This window comes from Neovison vison, chromosome 14 (genome assembly GCF_020171115.1).
Source record: "Neovison vison isolate M4711 chromosome 14, ASM_NN_V1, whole genome shotgun sequence".
NCBI lineage: Eukaryota > Metazoa > Chordata > Mammalia > Carnivora > Mustelidae > Neogale > Neogale vison.
The window spans coordinates 7,895,785-7,911,575 of NC_058104.1; the positions used below are offsets into that span (position 1 = coordinate 7,895,785).

At 49.7% G+C, this 15,791-nt stretch overlaps 1 protein-coding gene across 1 annotated transcript in view; it reads left to right on the forward strand.

Moving 5' to 3' along the window:
- Window positions 1-11,774, forward strand: part of ARPC1A (actin related protein 2/3 complex subunit 1A) — a 29,816-nt gene extending 18,042 nt beyond the window's left edge. The window contains exons 5-10 of the mRNA XM_044233453.1: window positions 1,464-1,571; window positions 4,336-4,548; window positions 6,803-6,878; window positions 7,096-7,289; window positions 9,373-9,463; window positions 11,372-11,774. Of these exons, the coding sequence (XP_044089388.1) occupies window positions 1,464-1,571; window positions 4,336-4,548; window positions 6,803-6,878; window positions 7,096-7,289; window positions 9,373-9,463; window positions 11,372-11,410 (721 nt within the window). The 3' untranslated portion in view covers window positions 11,411-11,774. The remainder of the gene's footprint in view (window positions 1-1,463; window positions 1,572-4,335; window positions 4,549-6,802; window positions 6,879-7,095; window positions 7,290-9,372; window positions 9,464-11,371) is intronic.
- Window positions 11,775-15,791: the final 4,017 nt, after the last annotated feature.

Here is a 15,791-nt window from a genome sequence, read left to right on the forward strand (position 1 = left end):
GAGCACACATTACTCTTGGTGTCAGTGTTACTGTTTGCTTTCTGCTGCAACAGTGAAAGGAACGGATTAGATTATGTTTTGTGAGATTTAGTGAAATCTCACAAATTTTGATTCTTTGGAAAGAAAGTCTGTGAATTTGCAGTAAGACTAAATTATGAATTTAAGAACTGTGTTTTTCTTTCAAGTGTGTGTAAAAATAAGCCTAACAAAGCACTGCCTGCCAAAAATCATTTTAGGGGAGGACTCACTGTAATGGATAGATAAAAACTTTCCTTCCTAGGTAATGTTCAACCTCAGAGTTTGCTCACATTTTTATTCATTGAAAAATAGTCTCAAATATAGATAGATTGGACTGTTCTGTAGTACAAGGTATTGTCACTTGAACAAGCTGTGTGTCCAGGGAAGTTTCTCAGCTGTAGAACAACATTTCACTGGAGTGATGTGAATAAAACAATCTCTAAAAGCCTTTAAAATAACCCCATTATAAGCAAGTCAGAATACTGTCTGTTTTTCAGAAGAAAATTTTTTAGATAGGTTCCTAAGAGAAAGATTCTGTGGAAAGGTAATTTGGCATTCAAGGGTGGGCGTTCAGCTTGATATTAAGTTTCTCGGCTCTTTTTTCTTTTAGATTTTATTTATCTGACAGAGATCACATGTAGGCAAAAAGGAAGGCAGAGAGAGAGGAGGAAGCAGGCTCTCCGCTGAGAAGAGAGCCTGATGCGGGGCTCAATCTCAGGACCCTGGGATCATGACCTGAGCCAAAGGCAGAGGCTTTAACCCACTGAGCCACCCAGGTGCCCCAAAGTCTCTCAGTTCTGAAAAAGCACAGCACGATTGGTTTTTAAGCAGCAGTTTAGGGGCAGAAATTGAATTAGCGAAGCCAGAATAATGACTGATCTCAGACATAAATAAACTTTTCGAGTGGAGTTAGAGAATTAGTTAGAACCTCTAACAGGAGATTGTGATTTTCTTGGTTGTAATTTTTCTGGAAAAAAAATACATAAATACTAATACTAATAATAATTTGCTGCTTCACAGAGACGTAGAAAGGAAATGGAGCTATTTTGCCAGCCAAACTTAACCCAAAATGAAATAACAGGTCACTGAGTATTTGAAATAAAAATTTAAGTAATTTCAAACCCCAGATTTTATTTTAAAGTCAGGTGTAATCTGAAACTCTGTGGGCAGTATCCAGAGTTCATCCGTAAATATAGTTACTCATGGGGATCCCCTCATTGCCAGAAGGCTCAGAACTGACTACTGTGATAAGAGAACGTTGAGGCCTAAAAGAACAGAAAGGACTATTTATGGCTCTTCTTCCTCTCTTGGCAGAGGACCTGGTCTCCACATGTGTATCACCTGACACACCTTCGTGAGGCCCTGTGGGAACTATTGCTCGATGTGTGAATAAACTGAAATGGATTTTCTCCTTTTGTACTGAAATGGATTTTCTCCTTTTGTAGGTGGGTAAGCAAGCACATTAAAAAGCCAATTCGCTCCACGGTCCTCAGCTTGGATTGGCATCCCAACAACGTCTTGCTGGCAGCAGGATCCTGCGATTTCAAATGCAGGTAAGAACCAACGAGAACTGGTAGAATTGATCTGTTCCTTGTTCGTCTTTCAGATATTTTTCAGGTTCCTCTTCTTTGCAAGGTACTGTGCTAAGCACCATGAGGGTACTGTGCTAAGCACCAGGAGGAACTCAGAGATGGAAGGAGCTTGTGATCTAGGAAAGCGAACACAGAAGTCTCGGGGGGTGGGGAGTGGACTTGGAGGTGCAGGAGGAGTTGGGCGCACAGGCGGGGCTGGGGAGGTTTTCCGTAGGCGGAACATCGTGTTTGGAGCAGAGGTGTAGTGGCCCTTGGACTACGGTGTTATTTCTCATTTCATAACCCAGGCAGCGACTCATCAAATCCAGGCTGAAGCGGAGATGAACAAGACTTAGCTGAAAGTGCTCTGCTGAGCTATTACTATGGTCTTCCTTTTCGGTTCAAGCTTCTTATTTGTTGTTAGCATGAGACTGGAAGAAACACAGCCGCTTTGCTAAGAGCTTTAAGGATCATACAGTGTAATTGCTTTTTGCGGTTATTCTTTACCAAGAAGGCTTTTTTTCCCTTAGCCAAAGAAAAGCATATAAATGTTACTTCACATTGACAGTAGGGTGGGTTGGGAAATGGGTTGCATCTTTCTTTAGTAAGCTATTTGGAGAATTTCCAGAAAACCTGGCTAGTGATTTATACCCAAGAATATCCAAGGGTTTGGGGTTTTTTTTTGTTTGTTTGTTTGTTTGTTTGTTTGGGTTTTTTTGGCCTTTTTTTTAAGATGTGTGTGGGAATTTGCATGTGGAGTGGGGATTCAGCAGCATCAAGGCACTCTTTGGAAAAAGATTGGTTCTGCTGCTTAAGAACCAGTGTAGGGCGCCTGGATGGCTCAGCGGGTTGAGCCTCTGCCTATGACTCAGGTCATGATCTCAGGGTCCTGGAATCGAGCCCCACATCGGGCTCTCTGCTCCGTGAGGAGCCTGCTTCCCTCTTTTCTCCGCCTGCCTTTCTGCCTACTTGTGATCTCTGTCTGTCAAATAAATAAAAATTTTTTTAAAATCTTAAAAAAAAAAAAAACCAGTGTAACGGCATAGACATTCTTTAGGAGAATTCAGTTTTATTGTCTGATATGTTACCCAGAGTCGTTCTGATTCCCTTGAAGAATGGAACTGAATGATCCGTACCGTTTGAATTATTAGACTGTATCTACAAAATCTGAAAATAGGTTACTAATTCTTTTGATAGTACTGATTTACAGAAATGAACTTCACTTTGACCTGTGGTCCTGTGTCCTGTTCAGTTTACGCTCTCGAGTTCACAAATGAGAACCGCCCAACTGTCCCAGCCTCTGAGGACGAGAGCAGTGGCCGTCGTGGTGCTGACTTAAGGCCCAGTGGTTCTGAGACTCATGAACACAGAGGACAGACTGACGGGTGCCAGAGAGACGGAGGGTTAAGGGGATGGGCAAGATGGGTGAAGAGGAGTGGGAGGTACAGGCTTCCCGGGACAGAGTAAGTCACAAGGGTGACATAGAACATAGGGACATGGCCAGAGCCTCGTACGATGACAGGTCGTAGCTACACTGGCAGCGAGTGCGGTGTGCGGTGTAGAGAAGCTGAATCACTGCTGTGCACCTGAAACTCCGGTACTACTGGGTGTCAGCTGTGTTCAGATGCAAAAAAGTGAAGCCCGGAGATTCCAAGGTCATGTCCTCTAACAGATAACTCACTGTGCCCCTCCCCAGAGCTGCTGCTGTCATTGTCATTTCAGGGCAAATATCTCAGATCACTTTTAGGAGTCTTTAGGTCCAGAGGTTCTTGAGAGAAGCTCCAGGAAGTAGAATTAGAGGTGCATTCCCAGCCGCTCTTTCTCCCTCCCTTTTCCGGAATCTGCATCCAAACCTCCTCATGCACAGCTTCTTGGAATTCAAGAGGGAGAGGCTGCTGACAGCTGGCCGTAAAGGAGACCCTTCTTCACCCCAGACCTGTCACAAAGACTGGACAGTGAGCCCCGACAGCATGATGGCCTGAGCGACGGCCTGCCCACTCTCACTGGCTTCCCTTGGCTTCCTCTTTGGATGTCCCTTTGTTTAAATGGGTTAATGCCGTCGGTTAATTGCAGTGTGGCACATAGTTTCTTCTCCTGTTTGGCATGTGGGCTTCCTGGAATACTATGTTGAAAACGATAGTGAAGTAGGCAGGAAAGAATGCTGTGCTCACTTAGCAAGGTCTGCCGCATGTAAGGGAGGGGTGGGACAGCAAGATCCTCCCCCAGAACGTGGGCTCAGGGAGAGGACTTTTGTCCTTCTTTTAGAACTTCTAGAACTGCACCCCTAGAGCACCGTAGGTCTCCTCGTGTACCCTCCGATTGAGTGCACTTGGCCAGACTCAGATGGGCCTGCAGGCAGCCCTTAGAACCAAGTCTCAGTGGAGCGCCTGAGTGGCTCAGTGGGTTAAGCCTCTGCCTTCAGCTCAGGTCATGGTCTCAGGGTCTTGGGATCAAGCCCTGCATCAGGTTCTCTGCTTGGCAGGAAGTCTGCTTCCCCCTCTCTCTCTGCCTGCCTCTCTGCCTACTTGTGATCTCTCTCTGTCTGTGTCAAATAAATAAATAAAACCTTTAAAAAAAAAAAAAGAACCAAGTCTTAAGAGATTTGTGGATGTGACTTTGTCATGTTTTACTTTTTAAGGCTCAATCTCTGCATTCTGAGACACCTTAGAGCAGCTGCCCGTGGCCTGTTTCTGTATACATAAATTTTCATTGACCTTTTTCCTTCTTTCCTGCCCCTAAACTGTAGAGTGTTTTCTGCCTACATTAAAGAAGTGGATGAAAAGCCAGCCAGTACGCCCTGGGGCAGCAAGATGCCTTTTGGTCAGCTGATGTCAGAGTTCGGGGGCAGCGGCACCGGCGGCTGGGTGCATGGGGTCAGCTTCTCTGCCAGCGGGAGCCGCCTGGCCTGGGTCAGCCACGACAGCACCGTGTCTGTTGCTGACGCCTCAAAAAGCGTGCAGTGAGTATTTGCCTTTCGCTTGGAGTTAGGGAGTGGTTTGGTCTCTCACCAGCTGGGCTAAGGCCGTCCTTCCCTGGGGGTAAGCGCAGGATGTGAGCTTAAAAATGTGGCCCAGAACTGCAGGGCCGCCTTTAAAGTCACCGACACACATTCAGATTGTCCATTTGGGGAAACTTTAAAGAGTTAGAGTTCAGGGGCGCCTGGGTGGCTCAGTGGGTTAAGCCTCTGCCTTCAGCTCAGGTCATGATCCCAGGGTCCTGGGATCGAGCCCTGCATCGGGCTCTCTGCTCAGCAGGGAGCCTGCTTCCCTTCCTCTCTCCCTGCCTGCCTCTCTGCCTACTTGTGATCTCTGTCTGTCAAACAAATAAATAAATCTTAAAAAAAAAAAAAAGAGAGAGAGTTAGAGCTCACTTCCAGAAACACTTCTTCATGGAGGTGGTGCGGTGGTTTCTTTGAGGGACGCTCCTGGTTTGCCGCTAATGAGAGTTCCTTCGGATTGTCACTTTGGTCGGTTAGTGTGACTCCCTCACAGCAGGTCCCTGTCATCCAGCAGTCAAGTAGGAGATCAAGTCCTTACTGTGTGTAGTCAGTGAGCAGTGACTCCATTAATTTGGAATTCCATTCAGTAATACATAAAACCCTGATACCAGTTCCTGTGGAGTGTGCCAGAAGAACTCGAATTGCAATGACTCATTTGTGAGGGAGGCACCCGGACAGCGTTCAGAGAGCACGAGGCATCTTGTCACATGTCAGAATTTTTTTTTTTTTTTAACACATCAGAATTTATATCTGCTCATCATATGCTGGAGGAAGAGAGACGATGATTGAAATTCTTTCCCTTTAATAGGAATCTTTGTTCTCTCCTGGTGAATCCTTTTCCATTGGCAGCGAAAGGTTATGCACCTTAAGAGGTTTCCTAACTTGTCAACCTGTGTGCTGAGGACCGGGTGTCTCTGCCTCCCTCTGCCTCACAGTGACAACAAAGTGACATGTCAGAGATGATATTTTCTTGCTAACTGGATTGAGTTGGGTTTATTTTATTTACTTTTTTTTTAACATCATAATAAATGGTGTAATCTTCCAGATTTCTGTACAAGTATAGGCACTTAACATATCTTTTCATTTTGAACACAAATGGGATTATGCTGTACATTTTGTACAGTAATTTTTCTGTCATTCAGTTTTGATGTCATGGTTATTTGATTTGGATATAATTTATTATAATGCATAATAAGCTCTTAGCATATGCTTATTACAGCCCCCATCTGACCTCATAATGATTTATGATTTGGCTTTTCTGGTCCTGCAAGTCAGATCATATCCTCTACGCTTCCCCTTCTCAAACATAAATATTGCATGTAGTAGGAGCCAAGTGTACTATATAGTAAGGCCTTAAAATGAGGTGTTAGGCCTTTAAATTCCAGTGGTATTGGGGTATGGGTGGGTGGGGGTGGGCTCCCCTGAGACATAGTTTTCAAAACGCACCATCTTCTACATGAAGTTCTGTGGTCCTAAGTCATCGACCACCATGTTTGCCTGCCGTGTGTGTGTGGCCTCTTGGCCAGGTGCTGCTAGATAACGTACCAAGTATACAGGTACACACACACCTTCCCCAGCCCTTCTGTCTGGGAGCTCCTGGCCAGCCAAGATGCATATTCACTGGTAGCCCCAGTTCCTCCCCCAGAGCCCGGCAGAGAAGAGAAGAAAGTCTCCTAGATGTTTGTGCCCAACCTCTGGAGCCCACAGTGAGCACAGGCAAGGCGAGGAAGGGGGGGACAAGGCATTCAGTCACGAGTGACCGTGACACCCAGAGTGCTAGGTGGTCGGAGGAGAAGCCACTTCAGGCTGAGAGGTCCAGGAAAGCTTCATGGAGATGATCAGATGAGCTGAGCGTCAGAGACCGGGGTGGATTTTGGTGGACAAGCAAGAGACAGCATGTTTGCAAAGGGTGTGGGAGCAAAGGCAGAGCCAGGAAAGAAGGACAACTCACTGGGGACTGGTTTGTCATGGGGTGGGGGGGCTCAGAGCAGGGCGTGGGCCAGAGAGGGCCAGAGGACTCTGTTTCTACAGTGACCCCAGGGCTGTGTCATGCTTGGGATCCCCCAAAGTCCAGGTCATAGGGCTCCTCGTAGGCCTACGTGTTCATTTGCACCGCACAAGCCCTTGTGAAAATGGGTCCTTTTCATCTGCTGTGTCTATAAAGAAGCTGCGTGGTCTGTTCCCATCTCAGTTTAACAATTGTTCTTGTGTTCAGGGTCTCAACTCTGAAAACAGAGTTCCTGCCCCTCCTGAGTGTGTCATTTGTCTCCGAGAATAGCGTTGTAGCCGCGGTAAGTAATTCTCCATTCTCCCTTTAGTACACTGTGTTTAGTTCTCCAGGACAGGAACAGTGTGTGCTCTGTGACTTGGCGCACTGGCGTGAACCAGAACAGCCTTGTAGATGAGCCAGCCTTGCAGAGTGGGAGATGCCCCTGGCGTGCCCGTTCTGCCCAGGGGTCGGTGGGTGGGCAGCGTACGCCCAGGCTCCTGACTGAGACCTCATTTCAGGGCCATGACTGCTGCCCAATGCTCTTTAACTACGATGACCGTGGCTGCTTGACCTTCGTCTCCAAACTAGACATTCCAAAACAGAGCATTCAGCGCAACATGTCTGCCATGGAACGCTTCCGCAACATGGACAAGAGGGCCACGACCGAGGACCGCAACACAGCCTTGGAGACGCTGCACCAGAATAGCATCACGTACGTGCCGCCCCGCTGCCTGGGGCCCCTGGGAGCCACCTTTAGCCAGGGCCCTGACCACAGGGAGAAGTGTTTGGTGACGAGGATGCCCGTCTTCCTCTGCTTGTTTCCTGACTGGGTCCCTGGGAAAGTTGTGCGTGCTGTGTGCCCACACATTGCTTCGGGAGCAGGAGCAGAGGGAAGTCTGTAGCTCCCCGACTGCGGGCTCTTACTCTCAGCTTGGGACAGAGTGAGCCGCCCCCTCCTAGGCATTCTGTCCTTTGAGGTGCGGCTGGTACTTGGCATCCCCTGTGAGCCGCGCTGAGCCTCCCCAGCGACCCTAAGCTGGCGTGTCTGTTGGGGGAGCCTCGCCTAGGGCTCGCTTTCTCCAACCCTGATTGAGAACAAAAGGAGACCTTCCTGAATGTTACGGTCCCCTGGCAGTGAACGTATGACGGGAAGGCTCGTTATACGCTGCTTAAAAAGGTAATTCCAGCTGTCATTTCAACCGTGAATTTCAAGTGATACATACCAGTAAGAAGATCATTTAATTAAATGGAATTCTTTGATATCGTGTGGCCAAACCAAGGAGTTTCTTGACTTCAGTTTTTCGTCAGGTGCCTATGAACTGTTTGTCATTCTCCCCTCCCCCACCCAGGAAGCTTGTTTTTTTCCTAAATCTAGAGGAGAGAGGTAGTCTGTTCTCGATATTTTCACTGACAGTGGTCAGAGTTTAGGTCCCATAAGATTTTCTCTTTTTTACTAGACCTTTTGTCTTGGGAGACTTTCATCGTGGTGATGATGGCGGGAACAAGAATGGAAACCTCTAGACTTTGCCTTTGAGAGAATTTTTGAACGTAGGTCGTGCCTGTCATGTTCAGTGGAGCGGGCCACTGGATTTAAAATGGGCCGAAATGTCTGTGCTCTACTGGAAAGTAATAACTTGAAGGCATAGAAGTCTTTTCATGCTTCAAGTTTCTTTGTCTTGAATGACTTTCAGAGTTATTTATTGTGAATTTCTCTGAAGCTTCTCTGTAGACTGCGTATCAGGAAGGAAACAGCTCTCATTTCATCTTCCAGAGTTCTGGTTAAAAATAAAAAAGCTTGCAGATGGGCAGATTTGCCTTTATTTGCAGTTATTAAGTTCTCTTTGCCCTTAAGCAAAGGGTCAGCAAACTTTTCCTATAAGGAACCAGAGAGTAAATATTTTTGGCTCTGAGCCAGTCTCTGTCACAACTACCGACATCCATGATGGCGTGTAAGCCCTTGGCAATATGTATGTAAATGCACGTGGGTGTTTCAGTAAAAGCTTACACTGAAATTTGAATTTCCACATAATTTTCATGTAACCGAATAATAGTCTTAATTTTTTGTGTGACCATCTAAAATCATTAAAGCTGTTCTTAGGTCACAGTCTGTATAGAAACAGGCTACGTGTGCCATAGTTTTGCCATCTCCTTCCCCAGAGGGAATGTTCTAGACATTTCACAGGAGAAAGGAAAATTACTCTCTTGAGCTATGGAATTTTCTCGAAAGTTTTTCAGATACTTAGGCTGAGACAAGTTGTTTCATTCATCTGTTCCTCTGTGCTTCCTGCTTGGAATCTTCTGGTGCCTGCGTGTTGCTCACATTTACAGTGGTTCATTTCAAATACGGGGCGGGAGCTTGACTTACAGGCCCTGCTTGTCTCAGAGGGCGATTTGGGGGTTTTTGTTTGGAGCCAGCTGGGTTTCAGTCATGCTTCACCCCATCTCTGGTTTGTTTTTGTTTTGAATTGTTTCCATTCTCGTCGTTGCTGCGGTCCTGCCTACGCTCTGCTCCCAGACGGTGTGCGTGCCGCGTGACCTGGCTTGTCCTGCCTCTCCGCATCCCAACACTCAGTCCACCTTCCTGCCTTTTCAGTCTTGGCTTTTCTGGACATCCGGGAGTGAAATGCATTTCAGTATTTTCTGCTTCTGATTGCTGTAGCTAATATCGATGGACAACTTAACACTGAGGAATTGGGGAATTCGTTGCCTTAAAACGCCCATAGGCCATTTAGTCAGGGAGGTTGGGGCCTGCTCCCACTACATACCTGACGGTCTCTCTTTTTGCTTTTTTTCAGTCAAGTGTCTATTTATGAAGTGGACAAGCAAGATTGTCGCAAATTTTGCACTACTGGCATCGATGGAGCCATGACAATTTGGGATTTCAAGGTATTTTCTGCTTTTCATAAGAGACCTTGTTTGCGTTAAAACTCTTTCTGTGACAAGAATGTTTCTCATTTCTTGGAACAAAATGTCCCATCCAGGGCACATCACAAACAGAGAACATTGGATTGTAGTTGTCTTTAAAACCTGAGAGTCTGGGCACGTAGCTGGCTGAGTCCGCGGAGCGACTGTTGATCTCAGTGTCATGAGTTCAAGCCCCACATTGGGCGTCCAGCTTCCTTAAAAAAAAGAAACTTAAAACCTGAAAGCCATGAGGAGAAAAGCAGACTTTCCCAGTGAGGTGGGATACATCGTTCTAGATGTCCATTTTGTCCATGGAGGAAAACTCGAGTGTTTTCTGTAGCAGGCCCCGCGTCAGGCCCCCAGTCTGTTAAACCACATAGATGTATTTTCATGGTTTACGCTAATCAGTCTAACAGACGTTCATGAAGTACTTGTTAGGTGCCAGGCCTGGTACTAGGCACCGAGGATATTAGGGTGAAAGAGCCCTCAGAGGGCTGGTCTGGTGGAAGGGGCAGTGTTCTCTGGAGCTCCAGAAGGGGCCAGTGCCTGTTTGTACACTGAGAAGGTGGGGAGGGTGCGTAGAGTGCCAGCCCTGCGGAGGAGAGGGGCTTGAGCTGCATCTCCGGATGGGCTGGGAGTCCGGGGCCCGCGAGCGTGGGGACGCGCCGCCCGAGCTGCGAGAGCAGGTGCAGACCCGCTCAGCTCGGAGCATGCGCCGTGTGTGAGGCTTCGCCAGGGCTTTGGGCTGTGGTGTGGGTCCCGCGGAAGCTCAAGCTGGAACTAGGAAGCGGGCCATGGCGTGGTCGGAGAGGGGCGGCTGGGCTTCGCCTGCAGACAGCTAGGAGCTGGTCCAGAGCCGAAGAGAGCACGAGACCGTGAGGTGTGGGTGGCCCGGGCAGCCGTGGGCTCCGGGCAGAGGCCGTCGAGTCCTGCGAGCAGGTGAGGAGGATGTGACCTCCAGCGGTGGCCGGGGTGTGGCCCCGAGCTTCCGGACGGGAGAGAGAGTTAGGAGGCCAGATGCAAGGGCGTGGTGAGGAGCACATGCGGGGGTCTCTGCCCCTCTAGCCTGGGGACGGGGTGGTGGTGGGTGTGATGAGGAACCGGAGGGGAGCGGCAGGGGTGAGAGGGGAGGGTGCTGTGTGCCGCGCGGTGAGGTTCACTTCTGGATGTTAACCTCCAAAACAGGTCCGTGTTTACAGAATTCTGCTCCTGCCTGTGCATTTCCATGATGTTTGATCCCCACCCCTTGGGGTGAAAGACATAATCCGGAAAAAAGTCTGAAATACTTAGGAGAGAGAAACTCTCTTCCTCAACAAGTTCCCTGACTGCCCACCCTTTTTACCTTCCCCTCTTTCCATCCTGGGCGTTGCAGCCCCCGGGGAATGAGCTCCCTGGGCAGTCACACTCTGCACTTGATTCTCGATCCCTTGGGCGGCCTCGTTTCCTGTCCCTGTGTACGGGTGTTCCCTAGAGGTCCCGGGCCAGTTTCCTCTAGTCTGGCCACCTTTGAGCATCCGCTGCCCTGTGGCCTGTGCAGACATCGGAGTGCCCGGCGCGAGGGCGTTTGGGGTGTGGTGAGAGGCACGGAACAGGCCGCCGGCGCCCTCACCAGTAAGCACCGATGGCCCCGAGAGGAAGCGGGCCCTGCGCAGGCGGGAGCACGTCCAGATCCTGTGGCTCGGAGTCAGCAAGGGAGCGAAGGGCGTGGAGGGCCGGCAGGGGGCCCAGGCCTGGCAGAGGGGGCCTCAGAGCTGGGCTCGGCCAGATTTGGGGGTGCGGGGCCTGCACATTAGTCGGGGGAAGAGGGCAGCCGTGTGGTGCAGGGGGGGCTGGGGGAAGACGCCGAGACAGACCAGCCTCCGTAACCCTGTGTTCTCCCTCTCTTTCCAGACCTTAGAGTCTTCCATCCAGGGCCTCCGGATAATGTGAAGCTGAGTGAGCCTCCCAGATCCAGCATGACAAACTGACAGACTGACAAACTGACACATGCGCTGACACAGCCCCGCCGTGTGCATGGTGGTGAGGAGAGCCAGCCGCAAGGAAACACTGAAGACACGTTCGCGCAAATACCGTGTGTGTGTTTTTGTTTGACTATAATTGGTGACAGTGTTGGTTTTTTAAAAGCAGCAGTGATATGGGGTTATTTTGTTTTTGTTTTTGCTATTTCATTCCATTCTTGACCAAAGCTTCTCTTTAAGTAGTTTATTATGGAAAATTGTCACACTAACTTAAAGGAGAGGGTGGGAGATACGTCAGTTGTTGCCTCAACAGTTAAATAAAAGTACTGAATGTGTTTTTCGTTTTGTTTCCTTACGCTACTTCTGTTAGAAAGATAGGGACCAAAAAAAATTTCTGTTAGCAAAATAGGTTTTAGGGTAAACTCTTGGATTCTGAGTTTCTGAAATCCAGCCACCCTGTACCACCTCTGAGAAAACAGCCTTTACTGAATGCTGCCTTCCAGCCTCGCAGCACGGCCTCTGCGCCGGGTTGTGCGCGAGGCAGCAGGGAGGGCCACCCCGGTGCCCGGACCCGGACGGGGCAGCCACCCGCACTGCGCTGCGGGGACAGAGGAGAGGGACACGTTAGCTTACCGTTTCCATTAGGCATTACTGGGCCCAAACTAAGTTGTTCTCATCAAAGTTTGACGTTCTGAGGCTGAGAATCTTGAGAGGTACAAACATAAATAATTAGCAAAGGAAATAAACACAGAGTAGCCTTGAGCACAGCCATATTCCTGATCTCTCTGGCCCAGGAGAAGGGGAGCGCTCGAGGCCCCCCACCAAGAGTTCTTGCCTTTGTGTGAGAAAGAATTCAAGAAACAAGCCATTTAGAGAAAGGGACAAAGGTTAAGTGTAGGAGAGTGTACAGTTAAGTTGACAGAGTAGCAGTTGCGCTTCCCAGACGGAGCGGCCCTGACCCCCGTCCACCACCGCCGTTTTACCTCTAACAAGGGGTTTGATAAGTTTTTAAAAATTAGCTACTTGTACAGGGAGGGGCTCACTCTTTAACTTGGGTTTATCATTTCCGTGGGGCGGTTTTCCCGTTGCCTAGGGTTACAGAACTACCCACAGGGGGCAGTGGGGAGAGTGTCCAAACTCTGTGGCTCTTACTGCTAGAGGGACAGGGATCTTGTGACTTTTTATGACCTGCTGACTTTAGGTTAAGACCTAAACCCAAAATGACTTGACTTTGATCAACTTGCCTCCCGAGCTTCCCCTGCCTCCTGCCTCACTGTGATTCGAAGACAGCCCGGTTTTAGGACACCGGAAACCGTGCTTCTCCGAGGACATCATGATGCATTTTCGAGTGATTTTATCCTTCTGGTGTCTCACGGGGAGCATTACTTTCCTCCAGGAGAGAATCTCAGCAGCCTGGTGGGCCTGCCTCCCCTGTTTGCAGGAGCCTCCTCTCGGGACCCCAGTGACAGGAACTCCTTTGTGTGTGTGTGTTGGCCCCCGGGCATCTGCGAGGCTGTTCTCAGAAAAAGCCCAGAGGTTTTTAGAGAAACACTGTATTCCATGAAAGCAACAACGGCAACAAAGAAAAGTTTCCAACTTTGCCTCCAAGGACTTAGCCAGAGTTTTTCTGTTTTTTTTGTTATTTTTTTTTTAACTTGGGTCATTTCTCACCCATCCACCTGGAAACCCACGGTGCTTCTGGGCCCGGGCCCACAATAACTATCAATCTGGGGGGGCCTCTGGGTGACTGCCAAAGCCCTTTGATTCAAGGCTTTGGGCTTTGATGTCAGGTTATAGTTCTGGCAAGCTGTGTGACCTTGGGCGATCTAGGTAACGGCTGAGCCTCCATATCGTCAGCTGTAAAATAGCAGTAGAAATGGGATCAATAGAGGCATCTGGGTGGCTCAGTGGGTTAAGCGCCTGCCTTCAGCTCAGGTCATGATCCCAGGGTCCTGGGATTGAGTGGAATTGGGCTCCCTAAAAGGGAGTCTGCTTCTCCCTCTCCCCCACACCGTCCCTCCCCCCACAGCTTGTGCTTTCTCTCTCTCTCTCTTGCCTTCTCTTTCTCAAATAAAATCTTAAAAAAACAAACAGGATTAGTAATTTCAGTTAATCAGTAAAGCCGAAATTCACTTTCAGGCTTGGCACTGGCCCTTTTATAGGCCCTGGAGACCCTTAATAACAGTGCGAAGCAGTGTATAAAGTTTATAAAGTATCTTGCTAACCCCCCCCAAAAAAAAATCCAGTAGTTCTTTCCAGAATATTCTGAGAAAGAAAGGCTGAGTTCAGCCTCTGAATCCAGATTGGCTCAATGGCCATCACTCGAGTGGTTTACAGCTCCCACGTGTGCCTCAATTCCGGAGGCAGTGGTGTAGAGGGCCAGGGTTTCCCTCGGTGCCTGCAGTGTGCCCAAGCCGTGAGCTACCCCGTGTGGACTCAGGTCCCATGTAGATCAGTTACCTGAATTACAAGGTTCTTTCTTTATACGTGTATAATTTAAATACTGGGTGCAGTAGGTAGAGTAATGTCCCCCCAAAGATGACCATGTCCTAATCCCAGAACTGTGAACTTTGCTGATGTAATTAAGTTAAAGTTATCCAGGTGGGCCCGCTGTGGTCCCAGGGATCTTTATGAGGGAGACAGGCAGGTGAGTCAGATGCGCCATGGGACCAAAAAAGGCCGGCGGCCTCTGGCCACCGAGAAAGACAAGGAAACAAGCTCTCCCTTGGAGCCTCCGGCAGGAACGCCACACTGCCCACCGAGGCCAGAGACTTTGACCTCCAGAAACGTAAGCGAATACCTTTGTGTTGTTTGCAGCTGTCCTGTTTGTGGCAAGTTGCTAAAGCAGCAATAGGAAGCTAATACATACGCGATCGATTCAGGAAAAGGAAGGAAACGGGGTCTAGAACGGTTTTTCAAATTGAGGGTCAGAGCCCATTCGTGGTTGTAAAAATCAATTTCGTAGGTCATGACTGGCATTCGAAAAACAAGAAAAGAATATTTGGCGTGGCAGTGAACGCGCCACCATACCTCGGTTTCAGATATACGTGGGGGTGTGTCTGGGTTCACGATATCCGGCACTGTGGGTCGTGATCAGAAAAAGTTGGAAAGGGGCGCCTGGGTGGCTCAGTCGGTTAAGTGTCTGCCTTCAGCTCAGGTCATGATCCCAGGGACCTGGGGTCAAGTCCCGCATCGGGAGGAGTGGGGGGGATTCCAGTTCTCTCTCTCCCTCCCGCTCCCCCCACTTGTGCTCTCTCTCACTCTGAAAAAAAAAAAAAAAAAAAGTGGGATAGCCACCACCTTTCCATCATTCACCGGGGCGGGGGGGGGCCAGGGGGGGAGGGTTGCCCGGGTGCCCAGAAGGGTGCTGTAGCCACACCTTTGATGCACCACCTGAGTATAGCTCCCGGACCAGGCACCGAGGTACACAACCAATAGGTGTTAACTACTCCCAACAACCCTACAGGGTTGGAACTGTCACTGCCACATTTTAAAGATGACAAAACAAGTCCGGGGGGGGGGGTTGGAAGGGGGGTTGGCTGGCTGAGTCAGTGGAGCAAGTGACTCTTGATCTTGGGATTGCTGAGTTCGAGCCCCACCCAAGGTGGAGAGGGCCCCAGTGGTAACCGCTAAGCACGCCCCCTGCTGGGCGAGGGCGGGGAGTGGAGACCCCTGGGGAGCAAGCCCAGGCGAGTCCCGTGGGGACCCTTCCAACTATACCTTGGGCGGTTTGGTTGTAGTGTCCGATCAGACTGGCACAAAACCCTGTGGCTTGGAAGAGGGTGTGCAACAGGGGCACCAGGATAGGAGATGCTAAGCGTGCTCTGGGCCTCCTGGGCTTTGTCCACCGCACAAGCAGGTATGGCCTGGGAGAGGAGACACGGGGGTTTCTCCTCTTCCTCCTTACAGGGATCAGGTGGCAGTCCCTTGCTCTCAGCGACAGAGAACCATGGTCCCCTTGTTGCGGTGGGGGGGGGGGCACAAGCTGAAACAGAAGGGGATCAGACTGGGTGTTTCAGGAAAGGTTTTCCTCCCCCCTCTCCCCACTGCAGGGGCCCGCCCACCGCGTCCAGAGTCCAGATGTCTGGAGCGTGGCTGCCCTCTTGTGACCAGGAGGCAGCAAGGCCAGTGCAGCCAGGAGGTAGGAACTGAAAGCCAGAAAGAACCTGGAGGCCCTGAGGAGACCAGCCCCCAAGGACTGCCCTCCTCCAACTCCGCCCACCCCGAAGAAGAGTCAGCCTGGGGGTGTCGCCGCCCGCCTTGGAAACCTGAGAAGGGGGCGGGCAGCATCTTCCCCCCAGGGCCGGGGGTGGGAGCAGTTTCCAGGAAGAAACGAGCTCTTTGAGTTGTTC